Raw genomic sequence first — 18,262 nt, forward strand, 5'->3', positions numbered from 1 at the left:
AAGAGACAGAGCATAGCTGGGAGAGAGAGAAATAGCAGGGTTGTAAGAGAATAATAAGCAGGGGGAGGGAAGCCCAAGAGCTGGAGAGCTTTACAGAGGGGTTGGGAGAGAAGAGCTGAGGGGAGCCCCAGGTAGCTGTGATACTCAGGAAGCTTGGAGACCAACGTGTGCTTTGCTGTGCTAATCACCACGGATAGACATTGAGTTCACACTAAATTTTGTAGTTCTCTCTAAAATAGACACAGGGCTTCAGAAATCTAAGTCAGAACTGCCATGTATCGGCAGTAAATAAATGCAAAGGCAGATATTAAAGAATATATGTACAGTTTTAATGTTTAAACAAACTTACAGAACCGAGGTTTCTGCTCAGCCCTTTCACAGGAGGCAGGAAAAGGGAAAAAAGGGAATGGGCGGCCTCCCGGCCCATTTATCAGTATGCATTCGCCCGAGGCAAACCCCGCCCCCTAAAGGGGCTGGCTTAACCCTACACTGCCACGTGCAGCTGCACCTCCTGGATCCATGCCCAAGGAGTTTAAGTCAGAATTCTACAGAAGTAGCCATGTAGCCATGTTTATTACAGCAGTATTTATAATAATAGTCAAATTAGGAGGTAAGCCTAATGCCCCATTGATGAAGAAAAGGTGATGTGTATGCACACACACACACACACACACACACACACACACACACACACACACACACACAAATGGAGTTTATTCAGCTATACAGTTATTGAATGGATGACAGTATTTAATTGTAGGAAATGGATGGAATTGGAGATCAGTATATTAAACAGCATAAATCAGACTTCAACAAGTAATCCACGTTCTCTTCTGTGGGACTCAGGTCTCATACACTCAGATAGACTGGAAGACTATTTAGAAAGAAGAGGGCTAGGGGTTGGAGGGAGGACCGGCGAGGATAAGGGATGTCTGTGGTTAAAGTATAAGGCGTACTTGAATGGAAATGCTATGGAGCCTGCCATTCTCCAGAGCCATTGATTGTTCCTTATCTAAGGGTGGGGCCTCGTGAGATTTCCCCATCCACACTGTGGTGCTATTATGCAGGTCTTGTTAAGGTAGCTGCATTGCTGAGATGTTGTAGGTGCATTTACCTGTCTAAAGGACGCTATCTAGCAACAAGAGTCCTTGTCCTCTGGCTCTTACAGTTTTTTCTCCCCCTTCTGTGGTATTTCTTGAACCTCACTTGAGTTTTCAGAATACAGACAAAAACAAAACAACAATAAACAGACAAATGCTTTGTGAGATTATCAGAACAGGCTGCAGGGCAGTTCCTGATAGTTTTTATTTCCTTCTAAAAGCTCCCAGTCTTTACAGTCTGCATTTCTGTTAACATTTCCATCTCTGGAATTCCCTGCAGATGCCCACTGAGTTCTGCATCTGGCATTGTAGGGCTTCTCTGGCCCACACTCCACAAACACTTCAACATTGCTCTTCCCACCGATTGCTCCGGCCTTTAAGCCCCATGGGCAGACTTGCACTGCAAAGGCCCCGTTTTCTATGTTACTTTTCTCATCACTGACTGACCGAAACAATGTAAAGGGTTATAGTGGTCACAGGTCAGGGGACACTGTCTATCATATCTGAGCATACAGGAGGCAGGGAAGCTGGTTACTTCCTGTTAGTAGGAAGCAGAAACCTGTGTAGGAAGTGGGCTGGGCCTGCTTTCAGCAACCCACTTCCTCCAGCAAGGCTTCACTTTGTAAAAGTTCCACAACCTCCCCAGGCAGCACAGCAACTGGGATCACATGTTTAGGATGACTTAGTGGGAAGAACATTTGATGCTGCAGGCCGAGGAACCATGTTCAGGTCTCAGTCACAAGGCAGCTTTCTAATCCTCTGTAAACTCCAGTTCCAGTTGATTTGATGCTCTCTCTGTCCTCCATAGACTCTGCATGCTTGTGATGCATGTATATCACATGTATATAGAAGCAGGTAAAACACCTACACATATAGTACGACAAAAGCAACCTAAGCCTGTGGGGCATTTCCCATCCAGACTGCTGGGCACTAGTAGTGGCCTCCTCCGACTTCCTCCCGAGTCTTAGCACATTGGGCTGTGGAACCTGTGCCTGTGCTGCAGTCGTGTGATTCTGAATCAGGCCTACTGCAGACTTCAGTTTGAGGAAGTGAGGATCGACACTTCCAGAAAGACAGTTTTATCACCATTTAATTGGTGTAGGAGGTTCTTCTGTCTATGTGTTGCTTTCATTGGTTGAATAAACTGCCTTGGCCTTTTGATAGGGCAGCACTTAGGTGGGCGGAGTAGACAGAACAGGATTCTGGGAAGAAGGGCAGTGTGGCAGATGCCATGAATCTCCTGCCTGAGACAGACGTAGGTTAGAATCTTGCCGGTAAGCCACAGTCACGTGGTTATACACAGATTTAATAGAAATGGGTTAATCAAGATATGTGAGGTGGCCAGTAAGAGGCTAGAGCTAATGGGCCAAGCAGTGATTTAATTGATACAATTTCTGTGTAATTATTTTGGGTATAAGCTAGCCAGGTGGCCAAAACAAGGGGCCTTGCTCCCAACAACAAAATGCATTTATCAGCAGCAAGTCATGTTACATGAGAAAAAAAAAAGGACATTTAACTAAAATCAAATTTGATAGGTTTCTAGTAGGCTGTTGCTCCTGTATGAAGTTTCAGTTTTTCTCAGAGAAAGAGCTTTGGACCTGCAGTGCTTACACCTGAGGAATCTGGGAACACAGAGCACTGAGTTTGTAAAGAGCCCATTTGAGAACAGACTGGTTGCAGGAGGATGTTTAATGCACATATGGCCAAACGATGGGCTGAACATTCTTCTCATGCTGCAGGAGAGCCTTGAGGATAACTGACAAGTCCATTTTTATCAGATTTAATGGGTTTCTAAATCCTTTTCTGCTTACCAAACAAAGCCCTAATTAGCGCGGTGATTAGTGAGCAGCTGCCTCTGCTTCCCTCAGAGCCTCTCGGAGACTCTGAGCTCAGGAAGGGCATTCGCTGCTCCTCCAGTTGACAGACAGTAATGCTGTGGGCTCCTGGAAGGCTGGCTGGATGTCAAGAGAACTAGAGCATTGGTTTTCAACCTTCATAACACTGTGATCCCAATCAACAAATCATTTCGTTGCTTCCTCATAACTGTAATTTTGCTACTGCTATGAATTGTAATGTAAATATCTGAGATCTGATATTGTACCCCCCAAAGAGGTCACGACCCATAGGTTGAGAACCTCTGGTCTACAGGAAGAAATTCAGTAAGGGCCCTGTGTTAGGCTGCTGTGTTCTCCAGTGGAGTAAGATAGAAGAAAATCCTTCTTCAGCACCAGAGACGGTAGAAAGTCTCCCTTCGGTTTTGTTCTGAGTAGCCTGGGCCAGTAGGTGAACTGGAAAAGCTTTCAGTTTGCTCTGGAAAACTGGGCCACTTGTTTTTAAAATGGGAATGCTGCTGCCGACCTCGGGGAGGCGTAGCTCCTGAGGCTGTCCTCCTCTGTGCCCTTGTGCATCACCCAGCAGTACAGGAAGAATCGGGTTCCTGTAATAAAACAGATAAAGGTCCCCGTCCTCAGGGAGGCCGGTGAGCAATGCCACCTTACTCGGTCATTCTGAGTGATCTCATAAGATGACTTTGAAAGCCTGAAGCTAAGGATGTTGTATAAAGATCTGGGAGAGGAATTTGGGGCACAGGGAAGGCAGGTGCAAAGCCCTTGGATCAGACCTGATCGTAGGTGTTTTAGGGACAGCACAGAGGTCAGTGCGATTGGAGGAAAAAGAACGAAGTTAGATAAGGGATGGGGCAGATCATACAAAAAGTATGTTTGGGGGCTGAAACCATGATGGCTTAGCTGTTGGAGGCTCAAACCTGAAACACACTATTTTTAGGGCTGCAGGATTGCTTGGTGGGTGGAGGTGTTTGCTGCCAAGCCTGATGTCCTGAGTTCGATCCCAGGAACTATGTGATGGAAGGAGATAACTGATTTCTTCAAGTTGTCCTCTGACCTCCACATGTGTGGCATGGGCTCACACATGTGCACTAAGTAAATAATAGATAATTTAAGAAGTACTTTTAGATATTTTTACTATCAGTTTTCTGCTTAACCCTCTTTAAATACTAAGCTTTATAGGGGCAGGGGGTCTTATATCCTTGTTAGAGAATGTATTGTATTGTATTTATTGTATATAGTTTTTCTTATATTAGTTATAGCCTTCTTTTTTCATTTTAGAAAAAAAGGAACATGTAGTGATATTTCATTTGTATTTTAATAAATAAAGCTTGCCTGAAGAGGAGAATGCAGAATGTGACACTAGTCAGCCATACAGGCCAGGCAGTGGTGGCGCACACCCGTAATCCCAGCAGCCACACTAGTCAGCCATACAGGCCAGGCAGTGGTGGTGCACACCCGTAATCCCAGCAGCCACACTAGTCAGCCATACAGGCCAGGCAGTGGTGGCACACACCTGTAATCCCAGCAGCCACACTAGTCAGCCATACAGGCCAGGCAGTGGTGGCGCACACCTGTAATCCCAGCAGCCACACTAGTCAGCCATACAGGCCAGGCAGTGGTGGCGCACACCCGTAATCCCAGCAGCCACACTAGTCAGCCATAGAGGCCGGGTGTTGGTGGTGCACGCCTTTAATCCCAGCACTTGAGAAGAATATTAGACAGGAGGAGACAGGAACTCGCTCCCCTTTCAGCAGAAGTTTTCATAGAGGTAAGAGCTCTCTAGTGGCTTGGCTGCTTTGCTTTTCTGATCATCAGGTTGAACCCTAATACCTGTCTCTGGGTTTTTATTATTTGTGCTAATTGCTATTTGCTTCTTTTTGGTGTTCCTTATATTTTATAGATAGCAAACCCTGGTCAGATACATAGTTGATATGAAGATGAGTTTTATCAACTTGATACAAACTAGAGGGACACAGGAAGAAGGAATCCCAATCAGGGAGCTGGGGCCATTGGATTGACCTGTGGGCATGCCTCTGAGGGCATTTTCTTGATTAATGATGCCATGTGGAGTGCCTGGCCCATTGTGGGTGGTGCCACCCCTGAGCAGGTGTGCCAAGGATGTATAAGGAAGGTCGCTGAGCTAGCCAGGGGAGCAAACCAGTGAGCAGTGTCCTTTGTGGTCTGCACTTTAGTTCCTGCCTCCAAGCTCCTTGACTTCCCTCAGAGCTGAAGTAAACCCTGTCCTCACTAAATCTGTTCAGTATTTTATCACAGCGACCGACAGCAAAAGGGCAGTTGGCAAAGAAAGACTCCCTCCCACTTAGTGGCTGTCTCCCCACGTGGTGCTTGTTCCCTTTGCTGTGCAGAAGCAGTTCGGTTTCCCGCCATCCCATTTGTGACTGCGTTCTTTCACTTAACAGAGTAGTTTCAGGCTTTCCCCTGTTGAAATATGTGTAAGTACGTGATTACTTTTTCTTAGCAAGCAGTGATCTATTGTATGGTATACTATATTCTGTTTATTCATTCACTGTTTGATTGACTAAAATGTTTGCTATTTTTCATTATAAGTGATGTGGACATTTACACATATTTATGTGGATCCATGTCTTCTTTTCTTTTAGGCAAATACCTAGGAATGGAAGCTGTGGGTCACTAGTAATTTTACATTTCTCTTTTGGGAAGCTGTCAGTCTTTATAAAAGGGTCTAATGCTGTGTCAGTGTCAGGCATCCCTGTGGGCCTTACAACTTACTGTCCAAAGACAAATGGAGCTGCTATGTTCTGAACCATTTGTTACGCTAAAGTTACTTCTTAAAACAGATTATTTTGAACACAGTTCCACCTGTGGTCATTCAGGACTTAGGCTCTGTATGTCTGGCTCATGGTAACCCTTAAAGTTTTTACTCTGTTCCCTACTCTAAGACTCACTTTAGCATAACCCTGGTTTACACATTACAATTTAATTACGCTCTGAATGCCACTGAGGTTTTGCATTTTGTCATCATTTTTATTTCTGGCCAAGTTTTTAGCCACTCTCTTCATTTCCTGTTGACAAATTCTCTTTCATGATGAAGCGTCACATCAACATCTGTTTATAAACTAGTGCAGCTGTTAAAGGAGAAGGGTTTCCAAATATGGCCCACCGCTCAGTCTCTCCTCACTTCACTCATGTATGTGAGTGTCTCTATGTGGATGCCACAGTGTTTTGATCCACTCTGAACTGATTACAGACGACCACAGCCATCACTTTACATTATCTTCTTAAGATGACACATAACTGTGGCCACCGTGTGGATGTTGGATCTGCCCTTTGACGGTCACCTCCCTTTCCAGCCTGTCCCCTCCTCTGACAACCACCATGGTGGTCTTGGCGTTTTAAAGCTCAGCTTCTACAGATGGCACATGTAAGTGAGATCGTGCAGTGTTTGTCTTCCTGGGCCTGGCTCTGTTTACGTCTCATGGTATTCTGAGGTTTGCCCAGGTTCTTACTGGTCACAGTTTTCCTTTTCCATCACCTGGCCAATACTCTGTGGTATATTTCCTTACTATTCTTCTGTTAGCGAGTTCAGATTGTTTCAGGGTCCTGACTGTTGGGAACAGTGTGACCACAAACATGGAAGTGCATCTCTAAGACATGGACTTCATTTCCCGGAATATACACCCAGAAGCGAGGTTGCTAGAGAAGAATGTAGTTCTAAGAACCTCCATCCTGTTCTCCATGGTATCTGAATGAACTTTCCTCTTCATCTTTGTTATGGCCCTCTTTACCTATATGTCCACTGACATATGTTTTTTAAAAATCTTTTTTACTAATAGCTATTATTAACTTGTGTTATGGTTTTGACTTTTGACTTCCCACATGCTTAGTGATGCTGAGAATGTTTTCATACAATTGTTGGCCATTTGTATTTTGATGCTAAGGAATAAGCCGTTCTTCAGTGATGTAAAGAAATCTGGCTAATGTGTTCTTGCTGTTGAGCTGTTTGAATGGTGTATCGGAATCCTCGTAAGTCCAGAGTGATGATGAGCATGGGTGGTTAGGGGATTAAAAAGAGGACGGGGAATAAAGTAAAAGGTGACTTAAGAAGGGCGTTTATTGTAGAGAAACTCAGAAAATCTGAAGTATTTGTGTTTAATTTGAAAGAAACTTAAAGTTTGGTTCAAATATAGAAAAGAAGGTAGTACACTAAAAAGGAAGGCATGGAGCCAGGTCTGTGCATGTGATAAGTGCCAGCAGTCCTTCCAGAAGGCCGGCACAGCCCTCTGGGAAACCACAGGCCTGAGGTTCCTTGCTGCCCCTGCCCAGGGTTTTATTATGTGTATGTTTGCTCTTGGTTCTTATCGCAGGTTTCTTATGGTTTTATTCTGAGCCTTCTCTACCTGCAGATCCCATCCCCTCTCTATCCCTTTATTTGCTGAAGAGACACAGTTGATTTTCTTGACTTTTCTAGAGTCTGGGTCTCAATGGCTGTGTCCTAGAGCTAATTTGCTTCTCAGAATTCTCTGTGGATTTGTAGTTGAGTCGAGTTGGTGCTTTTATTTGGGGTTGCTCTGGAGAAATGGTGTGGTGATTTCATGTGTTCTATCCACATGGCCGTCTCTGATGAGGAACTGAGTAGTTATTGGCATGTGCTGGCAGTGAACTAGTTCACCTTTTAAAGTGTTATTGTGGACACTGAACTGTAAGCATACCTAGAATCTTTTAATTCAATGTGTTTGCTATTCGGTGTTTCTTCCTCATGCTCCAGTTGGCCCATAATTAGGTAATGAGGGCCTCTTCAAGTTGGTTTCTGAGTCATTTGTTATGGCCCTACTATTAGGTTTTTTGCTAATACATAATAAGATATTCTAGGCTTATCTTAATCTAGTCCTGAAGTTAGTCACTTCTTCAAATGGCCATGGTTTCTCTTAGCGGGAAAAGATATCTGAAAAACACAATCTACATTCCAGAGGTTCCTTAGTCACAGAGTTAGTTATTGTTTCTAGGTCTTTGTAGAGGACAAATATTTTACAGATGAACTACGGAAACAGCACGTAAAATACTTCTAATTTGAATTTGGGGCTAACTGGTTTTCATTCAGGGTCTTCAGCCTTGCTCTTGTCTTTCCCATTTCCCTGTGTTGAGGGTTCATATGTAAGTTGTTAATTCTGTTATTACAATGCCAAGTTCTTATTTCCTTAAGTTGTACATTTTCAGAGGAATAACTGATATGACCACCACTTATATGGATTTCTGTAAAAGGTTGAATTTTGCTGCCTATGCTGTCCCATGTCTCCCCTGTTGGTTTGTCTTGTTGCAGCAGGGGCCTCTTCTCCCATGGCTCCCTGAACATGTGCCCCTACCGTAAAGCGTCTTCAAAGCTTGGTTCATTAAGCAAACACATATTAAATACTCAACACCGATCCTGAAGTATTTCTAGTTATGTGTTTGTCTGGACACCATTGGCTAATTCAGTGGCTCTTTAACGTTATTGTGTACCACATTACCTGAAGACCCATGTAAGCCCCGAGCGCTGGGTATTCGGCTAGTCATCAGATGACATTGTTGAACTGAACTCTCTCTCACCTGTGGTTTGACCTTCCGCACAGCAGCTGTGCTTTACACTACCATCTGTTCCCCAAGACAATGACTCTGATGCTGCTGCTAAAGGCAGCTTTACCTTCATCTCTAATAAAACTTGAGATTCAAAGGCTAGGGTGAAATCCTGCAACCTCAGAGTTAGCATAGCAACTGGCTAACTTTTTCTCTGCTGCAGTCCTGATCCTTCCACAGTGTCCCATCTAAAAATCCCAGGCTATATTCCTCCTTGCTGCCTCCTGTCAATCAGTGCTAGTCCCGCCTCTCTGAACCCAAGTTAATTTTATAATGAACACAAATGCAGCCCATGTTTACAGTCAGACAAATCAGCATAAACAAATGTAATGCATCTTTGCTAAACAAATAAATATTCCACAACATCCACTGATTTCACTTTTTAAAGTGTTTTTGTGAAAGTCTGGATTTAAGCTTTTCTAATGTTTACGCCCTGATCTGAGATACACTGCTTTGGTGATGCCTGAATGCATGTTTGTATGTTTGTTTTTCTTTTTTGAGATGGAATTTCATTTAGCTGAGAAGTGTTGCCACCAAGCTGACAGATTTTACATTTCTAGTGAGTTCCGGGTAGTGGAGCTTTAGTGTTGCATCTTGGGAGCACTTTTTATACGTAGTCAGATCACCTCCTTCTATTTCTGGATTTGTTGTTTTTTTCAATACTTTAAATAGTTGCTTCCCTTTCATTTTGAGTTGGTCATTGGTTTTTGTTTTCTACTTGCATGTGTTATCTGCAGGACCTGTTCATCCTGGCATCTTTCGCCTCTGAGACCAGTTACTTTTCTTTCTGTTCTAATCATCCTGGTTCTGGCAGTGCATTGTGAGGGGTTTTGTTTTTTTCCCCAGCTTGTTGTTCCAGCACTAGGAAGGCTGAGGCAGGAGGATAAATAGTAGTTTTAGGCCAGCCTGGGTTATGTAACAAATATCAGGTGAGCCGGGGCAACAATAGTGAGACTATGTCTCAAAAAACAAAAACAAAAACGTCATGGTTTCTTGTTTTTTTTTTCTTTTAAGCTTACCTTTAACTATTAAGTTCTAGTCTTTCTACATTTTATGGACATTTGACTTGTTATATCTGAGATTCTGCTATTATTTGCAGATATATTGTTTAGCTTTTTTTTCCTTACAATAACTTGGGTAGAGCTTGACCTTGATTCTTTTCTGATTTTATATATATATACATATATATATGTATATATATATATATATATAATTTATTTTCCTGAGCTCTTAGAAGAGAATTATAGATAGTAGCTTTCTTAGCTTGCCTGTTGCAGTTTGTTTGTATCTTAAGGTATCATTATAAATAGCACAGTTAATTTTCTTTAAATACACAGTATGGACTGTTGTCCTCCCATGCTCACATCGAGTCCAGTTATAGAATCCTGTCAAATATCTCAAGTCTCTTTGAAGTTGTCCCCACCATTGGCCCCAGTGATTACTAATTCTTTGTCGATTTGGTTTTGCTAGAATTTTGCACACAGGGAATTTTACATTGTGTCGTCATTGGTTTTGTGTCTGACTTAGCACAGTGACTTTGCTGTACATTTCCTGCCATGTCCTTTCTTTATTATTTTGACTCTTATCTCTTGTCTACTCACTTGGGATTATTCTGTTAATGAGAGCATCTCTACAGAGTGAGATCTTGTTTCCAAGAAGCACTTTGGTGACTAGGGAGAGTCTCCATTGGTAAATTGAGGACTCAAGTTTGATCCCAGAATCCCAGTTTAGAAAGCTCAGTGTGGTTGGTTTCTGCTTGCTATCCTAGCACTGGGGAGGCAGAGACAGGTGGATCTCAGCTTGCTGGCCAGCTGACTTAGCTTAGTGGGTTGAGCCCCAACCAAAGGGAAACTTCACCTCAGAAATAATGTGGGGAGCATTCCTGAGGAAGGATGCTTGAGGGTGACCTCAGTTTGCCACATGCACAAACATACATGTGTACTTGCACACACATAAAACCCCTTCTCACCAAGCACTTGATAGTTTTGTCAGTTCACAGTTTCTGGTCCCTCCACACCTTACAGGGAACTATGTGTGCTCCTGGTGAGTTGGCTGTATGGCTGTCAGTCACCCGTGCTCCTGGTCAGTCGGCTGTACCGCTGTCACCCGTGCTCCTGGTCAGTCGGCTGTACCGCTGTCACCCGTGCTCCTGGTCAGTCGGCTGTACCGCTGTCACCCGTGCTCCTGGTCAGTCGGCTGTACCGCTGTCACCCGTGCTCCTGGTCAGTCGGCTGTACCGCTGTCACCCGTGCTCCTGGTCAGTCGGCTGTACCGCTGTCACCCGTGCTCCTGGTCAGTCGGCTGTACCGCTGTCAGTCACCCGTGCTCCTGGTCAGTCGGCTGTACCACTGTCACCCGTGCTCCTGGTCAGTCGGCTGTACCGCTGTCACCCGTGCTCCTGGTCAGTCGGCTGTACCGCTGTCACCCGTGCTCCTGGTCAGTCGGCTGTACCGCTGTCACCCGTGCTCCTGGTCAGTCGGCTGTACCGCTGTCACCCGTGCTCCTGGTCAGTCGGCTGCACCGCTGTCACCCGTGCTCCTGGTCAGTCGGCTGCACCGCTGTCACCCGTGCTCCTGGTCAGTCGGCTGTACCGCTGTCACCCGTGCTCCTGGTCAGTCGGCTGTACCGCTGTCACCCGTGCTCCTGGTCAGTCGGCTGTACCGCTGTCACCCGTGCTCCTGGTCAGTCGGCTGTACCACTGTCAGTCACCCGTGCTCCTGGTCAGTCGGCTGTACCACTGTCAGTCACCCGTGCTCCTGGTCAGTTGGCTGTACCGCTGTCACCCGTGCTCCTGGTCAGTCGGCTGTACCGCTGTCACCCGTGCTCCTGGTCAGTTGGTTGGACGGCCCTCACCGTGCTTTCGGCTACTCACCTCTTGCTACATTTTGCAGTGACTGTGCTTGCTGTTTGGTCTCTGATACCTTGGTGTTTCTGTTTCTTTCCCACATGGCTGCAAATAGCACATGAATCTTATTGCTGCTCATCCCACTAGCTTGCATTTGGAATTCTTAAGGGTACCGTGCAGCTATAATATATCATTTGTAGATTTTGGCCATTCTGTTCTCTGTTTTCATAGCAGTATTCGAAGAGATGTAAAAATGGTGTGTGAGGTTTTATTTCTTACAAAGTTGTGTTTTTTAAAGACTATTTTTTAAAACAAAAATTTGCCAGTTATATTTTTGATCAAGAAAAGTAATAAAATTATTATAATGATTTCTTGAATTTGTAAAATGGTTTGTCTATTTCTACCAGTATTAGGGGTGTGTGTCTCTTCTCTGTACCTTTCATTTATGTCTAGTGCGTTGTTGTCTATCATTTTAGATGATAAACTGAGAATAAAAACCTGAGTGATACATGCCATATGTCCACATAAGAGATTTTATGTTCGTCATTATTTTGTGGTGCAGGAATAAGTATAAATAAGCTGTCTCTTTCTCCATCCTGAGTTTCCTTCTAGGATTTTACCTCCTCTGTTCAGCAGATTGTATTCAGTGTCAGGCTGTTGTTTAACTGGTGGAACTTTCAAACCAGACCTTAGAATTTCCCTATTCAGAAGAAATTTCATTATAGACAGAAAAGTAGAAGCTTCCTATAGCCTGTGCAGGGGATTGTTTCAAGAATTCCCTTAAGTTTCATGGAGAGACAAAGAAGGGTTGTACAAAGAGCAAAAGCAGAAAGCCAAGAGACTCTCTAGTGCATCATGATGCAGGGTTCTACTCTGGCTTTGTAAACAGCTCTCTAGTCTTAGGGTTCCTAGCCCAGACAGGCTCTGGAGCAGCTGACACTATCCCTTCCTGTTGCCTTGTTTCTCTATGTCAGCCACTCTGACTTAATGTGTCTAGATCAGTGTGCAAAAGAATTCCTGATGCTGAACTTCACACCATGGGTGTGTACTGGGAGTGAGCAGAGCCAACGGAATGTAGAACCCCCTGGAGATAATTATAGCATGCTGTTGTTGAATATTAGAGATATTAATATTAGAATAGTAATCTATATAGTTATAGATTATGCAGTCTGGAAATAATTATAGCATGCTATTGTTGAATATTAGAGATGTAAGTAGAAAATACCACCTTTAACCGTGAGCATTCCGGTGAAGCTAACTGTTCTCTGTAAATCAGTTGTTACATACTCAGTCAAAATCTCAGTAAAGATTTTTTGTGAAATTGGCTTGTCGGGGAATATTATTTTAAGGTGTGTTACTTATGTTTCTGCTGTGGAACATTTGTTTAATTATGGAAAGATAAGTTGCTTTTGCTTATGCTGCGTTTGTTTAACTGTGTGAAGCTGCGATACTTTTCCTGTCTAAAACACCTGATGATTTAATAAAGAGCCGAATGGCCAATAGGGAGACAGGAGAAAGGACAGGAAGGGCTGGCAGGCAGAGAGGATAATTAGAAGGAAAAATCTGGGGGAGAGGAGAAGGAGCAAGAAAGGGAGGAGAGAGAAGCTAGGGGCCAGTCACCCAGCCACACAGCTAGCCACAAAGTAAGGGTGCAAGTAAGAAACACAGAAGTAAGAAAAGGAAAAGCCCCGAGGCAAAGGTAGGCGGGATAATTTAAGTTTAGAAAAGCTGGCTAGAAACAAGCCAAGCTAAGGCCGGGCATTTGTAAGTAAGAATGAGCCTGCCTGTGAGTGATTTATTTGTGAGCTGGTGGCGGCGGGTCCCCAAAGAGTAGAAGATTAGGGAGTGAAAGTAAAAACAAACAACTTCGCTGGCTAAGATGAACTGGAAATTGGTGAGGAAAATCAGAGGCCCAAGAACACGTGAGCTTTTGGAGAACAAGGTATAAACACAGCACAGAAATAGAGCCCTGTAGTGTGAGATACAGATGAACAGAAAGATCAGTGGAGTGGATTGAAGTAGGTCACAAACCTAGAGGGATGTGAAACAGGTGGTGGAGGAGCATTGTGAATTGTTCAGACAGGATGGAATGCTCTGTGAGTATATCTGATTGTTAGTTATATGGAGTCAAATTGTGTTTCTACCACATGCTAACTACAAAAATAAGTTCAAATAAATTGAAAGACAAATATCAATTTAATTAGAACATATAAGAATTAATGAAGTACATAGAAATATATAACTAAAGAGCATATGCCTGTGCAGATCTTAGAAGTGTAGCCTTGTGTCCCAAAGCAAGTGGTCCAGATTTAGTAAACAGCTCTCAGGATGTTGGAAGCACGGGCCTCTGCAACATGCTGCAGGGCCTAAGAGCACACTAAAGTCATGGCTGTGTTTGTATCCTCGTGTGCTAGAGAATTGTGACTGGATGAACGACTGGGGCTACAGTTGTGTCTGATATATTACTATTTCAGAATGAAGTGTTTGAACATAATATATAACGAACTGTTAACTCTGAGTGAATATCAAGCAACAAGGAAGTGCTTGAATAAATTGCAACAAATAAGTACTATGACATATTTTTTTGCCATTCAAAAGAATGAGTTATAGACAAGTCATTGACATATGGAAAGAATTTAGAGAAATATTGTCTAGGAAAGCAAGATGGGTGTAGAGGCATATCATGTGTTGGTAATGCAGTGAAGAATAGATTATATAAGCCTCTGGTGTGTGTTTGTGTCCGGTCAGATGAACAGTAAAGACTGGAAGGGTCCACCTGGGTTGTGAGGTGATAGTAGCCATCCAGTTATAGGAGAAAGGGAAGATGAAGAAGGGAGGGAGTCAGGAAAAATGGAAAATGAACCATCCAATATGGATTGTGGGATCTTGTTTATTTGTGAAAAAACTTTTATTCACATTTTAAAAGGTCACGTAGGAGTGAATACTGACCTGAGGGAAATGGACTATATAGTTGACTAGGATGAAGCTGCACTCAGCACAAAGCCAGCCAGCCGGAGGTGCTCTCCAAGAATGAGCTGCTCAGTGCTGAGTTTGCTAGAATTCCTAAACAATTTGTGTGATCAAATTAAAATGCTTCTTAAGTTCTCCCCCTAACATTTCTAGTTCAGTTGCCTCTAATGTCAGCGAGTTTTTTGATACTCAGTATGGAGCAGTGAGTGTGCTCGGTAAGAAGTCCAGAAGATGAGTAGCAGGTGAGGGCCTTTGCAGTGGGTGCTTTTCAGATGGTCCTCAGCGTGTGCCGAAGGCAATAAGGAATGAGTCTGCCTTTTGTTGTTATTGTTCAAGATTGATATCTTAATATAGGTAATTCAAGATAATGGGTAATTCTTTGAGATTTCAATTTCTTTCTTTTCAGCGTGCGGTATGACAGGATTCGAGTAGAGAGGATGGATAACACTTACTTTGAATACAGCCATGCTTTCCAGGCAGTTACAGAGTTTTATGCCCGAGGGGTGGCTGACAGCAGGGGTAAGTATTTTATTGATGTTAGCCGTGTCCTTAATTGCACCGGTACCAGCTGTGGGTAAAGGTGGGCGTGGCTTTCGGTTCGTGACATGTGGGAAGCGAATAGTAGTATGTGGGAGCATCTGAGGGCAGCCCCCCACCCCCATCATGGGCTCATCTGGAATACCACTGCAGTTGGGCCTGCTTGGTACAAGTCTGTCCACCCAGCGCTCAGGAGGCAGAGGCAGGAGTCTTTCTAGTGTCAGCCTTGCCTGGTTCAGTAGGCCAAATCCTGTCTCGGCAGAAAAGAACAAGAGCAACAAAAACAGACAGCTCCCCCAAAACAGCCACAACCAGAAAAGCAGCCCAATAGCATGCGGACACCGTTTGTACTGTCTCACAGATGTCTTCATTTGGGACTGTTCTGTCACCCGCTGGCGTAGACAAGTGCTTTTTAGTGAAGGTGTAGTCAGCTAACCCTTCTCCATCTTTAAAGATGGCTCATGCCATTGCTTTACATAATTTGCAGTTTGATAAATATTGTGACAAAAGCATTTTGAAAGAGTGGTTACCAGAATTACAGAGCCAGCACATTGGTGACCAGACCCCATATGTGGGGTAACCATTACATGTTTAAGTCACATTTGCTGTCTTAATAGTAGGGAATGATTTTGTTCCTGTCACTCTATTTGTGTTAGCTTCAGTTGCAGGCTTGGCGAGGTGAAAAGGGACTTCTTGTTCTCTCAGGACAGATGTGCCCTCTCTCCACCCCCATTATACCCTTGCCACACACTGTAGAACACTTGTCGTTAGCCCTGTCACTAGCCCCTGCTTAAGCCTTACTATCTTGTCATTCCCCCACCACCAGGCCATCATTGTCTAGTTTCATATGCCTTTAAATCAAATTTAATGAATGTCTGAGACCGTATTTCACTTCTGAAAGCAGTATGAACTAGAATCAAGGGTTCGCCTTAGGTTTCATTAAACATATAAGACACCACAATCCTTTCTGAGCCTCAGATTGACTTAGAGGAAGTTGTGGGATAGAAAGCAGCCTGCCCACGAGGCATGTGTCCTCTTGGTGTGAGGCATGCTCATGGAAGTCCATGGCACCAGGTGATGGCTTATATGTGAGGGGCAGAGGCTCTTCTGTGGGTGTGGGTTGCCTGGTTTAGAAGATCCATGCACGTCAGGAATCTTCTGATGGAGCTCTGTAAGGCACTTGCTAGACTGTAAGAGTCATTGCACGCAGGGAAGGCCAACACTCTGGATTTGAGTATGTTTCTTTCTAAGTCAGATGTCACTGACTTCAGATCATTTTTATTGGAGACCGGGCTATCTCCTAATACTCTGTTTCCAGGAAAATCGAACTAGAAGGTTAAAGTAAGTTCTCAGTTGAAGGAGAAGGGCTGCTCTTCAATATTTACCCTCTAGGTCAGTGGCTCTCAACCTTTCTAATGCTGAGACCCTTTAATACAGCTCCTCATGTTGTCGTGACCCCAGCATTATTTTACTGCTTCTTCACGACTGTGATTTGCTAATGTTAGGAATCGAAATGTAAATATCTGTATTTGCTGATTGTCTTAGGCGACCCCTGTGAAAGGGTTGTTTGACCCCTAAAGGGTTCATGACCCACAGGTTGACAACTACTGCTCTAGGTTTATGAACAGCTTTAGTTAACTGATCAAGCATTGCATCACTACAACGGGCATGTTGTAATACCTATTAATTTCTGTAAAAAATGTCAGACAACACAGTTGTGTATAAAGACATATGGAGAAGTTCCTGCCCTTGTCACTTGTCTATGAAGGGGTGATCACTGACAGTTTGGTATCATGTTGTTTTCATTAAATTCAGTAGCTGCCTCTTAAGCAATGCTGTCCTAATAGGCAGTTGCAACTCTGAAGCTACTAGTAGAGGTTCCACCTCACTGGCTGTGGCCAGGCCGGAATTCTGTCCCCTTACGCTTATCACAGCCATTAAAAGAATTTTATCTAGATCTCTATCCCTTTGTAGAACTCAGGATTCAAAGGCTGAGGTGAAATTCTGCTTGTTTGGAGAGGCTAGATAGCAAGTAGCTAACCTCCTCTTCTAGATCCTGTCTCCCTTAAAACCGGCCCTCCTTCGGCTCCACCCCCACTTAAGAACCCTAGCTACACATGGTTCTTTCCTACCACTTCCCTCAGCTAGTTGCTGACTCAGCCTCCTGACCGCAGGTTAATTTTAATCAAACAAATGTAACATGTCATTGCATCATTAAACAAGCATAAACAAATGTAACACACCCTAAATTAATATTTCACAACAGTATCATCCATAAGAATTGTCTTATGAATATACCTATTTGTGTCTGTGTAACATTCATAGTTAGCTTGTTATGTGGTTGTAAATGCTAAGCAGAAAGTAAGGTAGAACTGTTTATGGGATAGCAAAGGAAAGCCTTGCTGAGATGGTGTGTGACAGAGATGTGGGCAGAGAATGAGTTGGGAGGGACAGCCATCCTGACATACAGAGCAGTGGTGTCTCTCACAGAGGCAACAGTGAGTACAAAAGAGCTCACAGGACTCAGTGCTGGTGGGGGTAGGGGAGAGGAGTCTGCATACTGGACAGGTAACCAAGGGGAGGAGGAGGAGAGAGCTTATCATTAGAAGATGGATGAGAGATCCTGTAGGCCTGGTGGTTTTTTAGACTTGATGATAGCTAGCTAGTGCTGAGTTGGTGGATGTTGGACTATTTTGAGTGAAGTTGTCTAATGATCTCCTATCCATGTTAAAAAGAATTCCTTTGGTTGCATTAAGTATACTCATAGGCTAAGGGTGGAGCAGGTGACTGGATGGGAAACTTTTGTAATATTCATGGGGAGGGATTGAAAGACCCTCAGAGAGGACCTTCCCTCAGGAGGAGACCCCTGAACCCAAGGAACAGTCCGAGACCACTGGCTGCAAACAGCAAGAGGTTTCTTTATTGAGAGTACACAGGTACCTGCCGGTGTCAGAGTCTCTTTGGAAGACTTGCATGCCCTCAGGCTGGGCAGGGGGTCTTTTTTATGTAAACGGGCGGCAGAAGCATGCATGGTTACAGGGATTCCATTGGTCAGTTCGGATGAGGCAATGAGTTCACTTGGGGACAAGCTCCTCCGGGACATGAAGATCTGATAATAGCTGACTTGGCTCTATCTAGGGTACATGTGGTTTTTCCCAGAACTTTTTGTTCCCCTCCTAGGCCTGATGTCTGACCATAGATATCCTGTTTGGCAGCCTAGGAGTACCAACTTTACCTTGAACCTATACTTGTTTGTGTGAAAGCCTTGCAAAATGGCGTTATAGCAGCTAAGCTGGGGTCTTTCATTATGAGGTGACTGTGCACGTCTCTCCCACGCCTGTAGTCATGTGCCATAGACAGCCTTCATGTTA

At 43.9% G+C, this 18,262-nt stretch overlaps 1 protein-coding gene across 2 annotated transcripts in view; it reads left to right on the forward strand.

The window, feature by feature from the left end:
• Positions 1–18,262, forward strand: part of Msh3 (mutS homolog 3) — a 149,566-nt gene that overhangs the window by 40,752 nt on the left and 90,552 nt on the right. For both annotated transcript variants that reach the window (XM_075976332.1, XM_075976333.1), the window contains exon 9: positions 14,761–14,873. In XM_075976332.1, the coding sequence (XP_075832447.1) occupies positions 14,761–14,873 (113 nt within the window). The remainder of the gene's footprint in view (positions 1–14,760; positions 14,874–18,262) is intronic.

Source organism: Microtus pennsylvanicus, chromosome 6 (genome assembly GCF_037038515.1).
Source record: "Microtus pennsylvanicus isolate mMicPen1 chromosome 6, mMicPen1.hap1, whole genome shotgun sequence".
NCBI lineage: Eukaryota > Metazoa > Chordata > Mammalia > Rodentia > Cricetidae > Microtus > Microtus pennsylvanicus.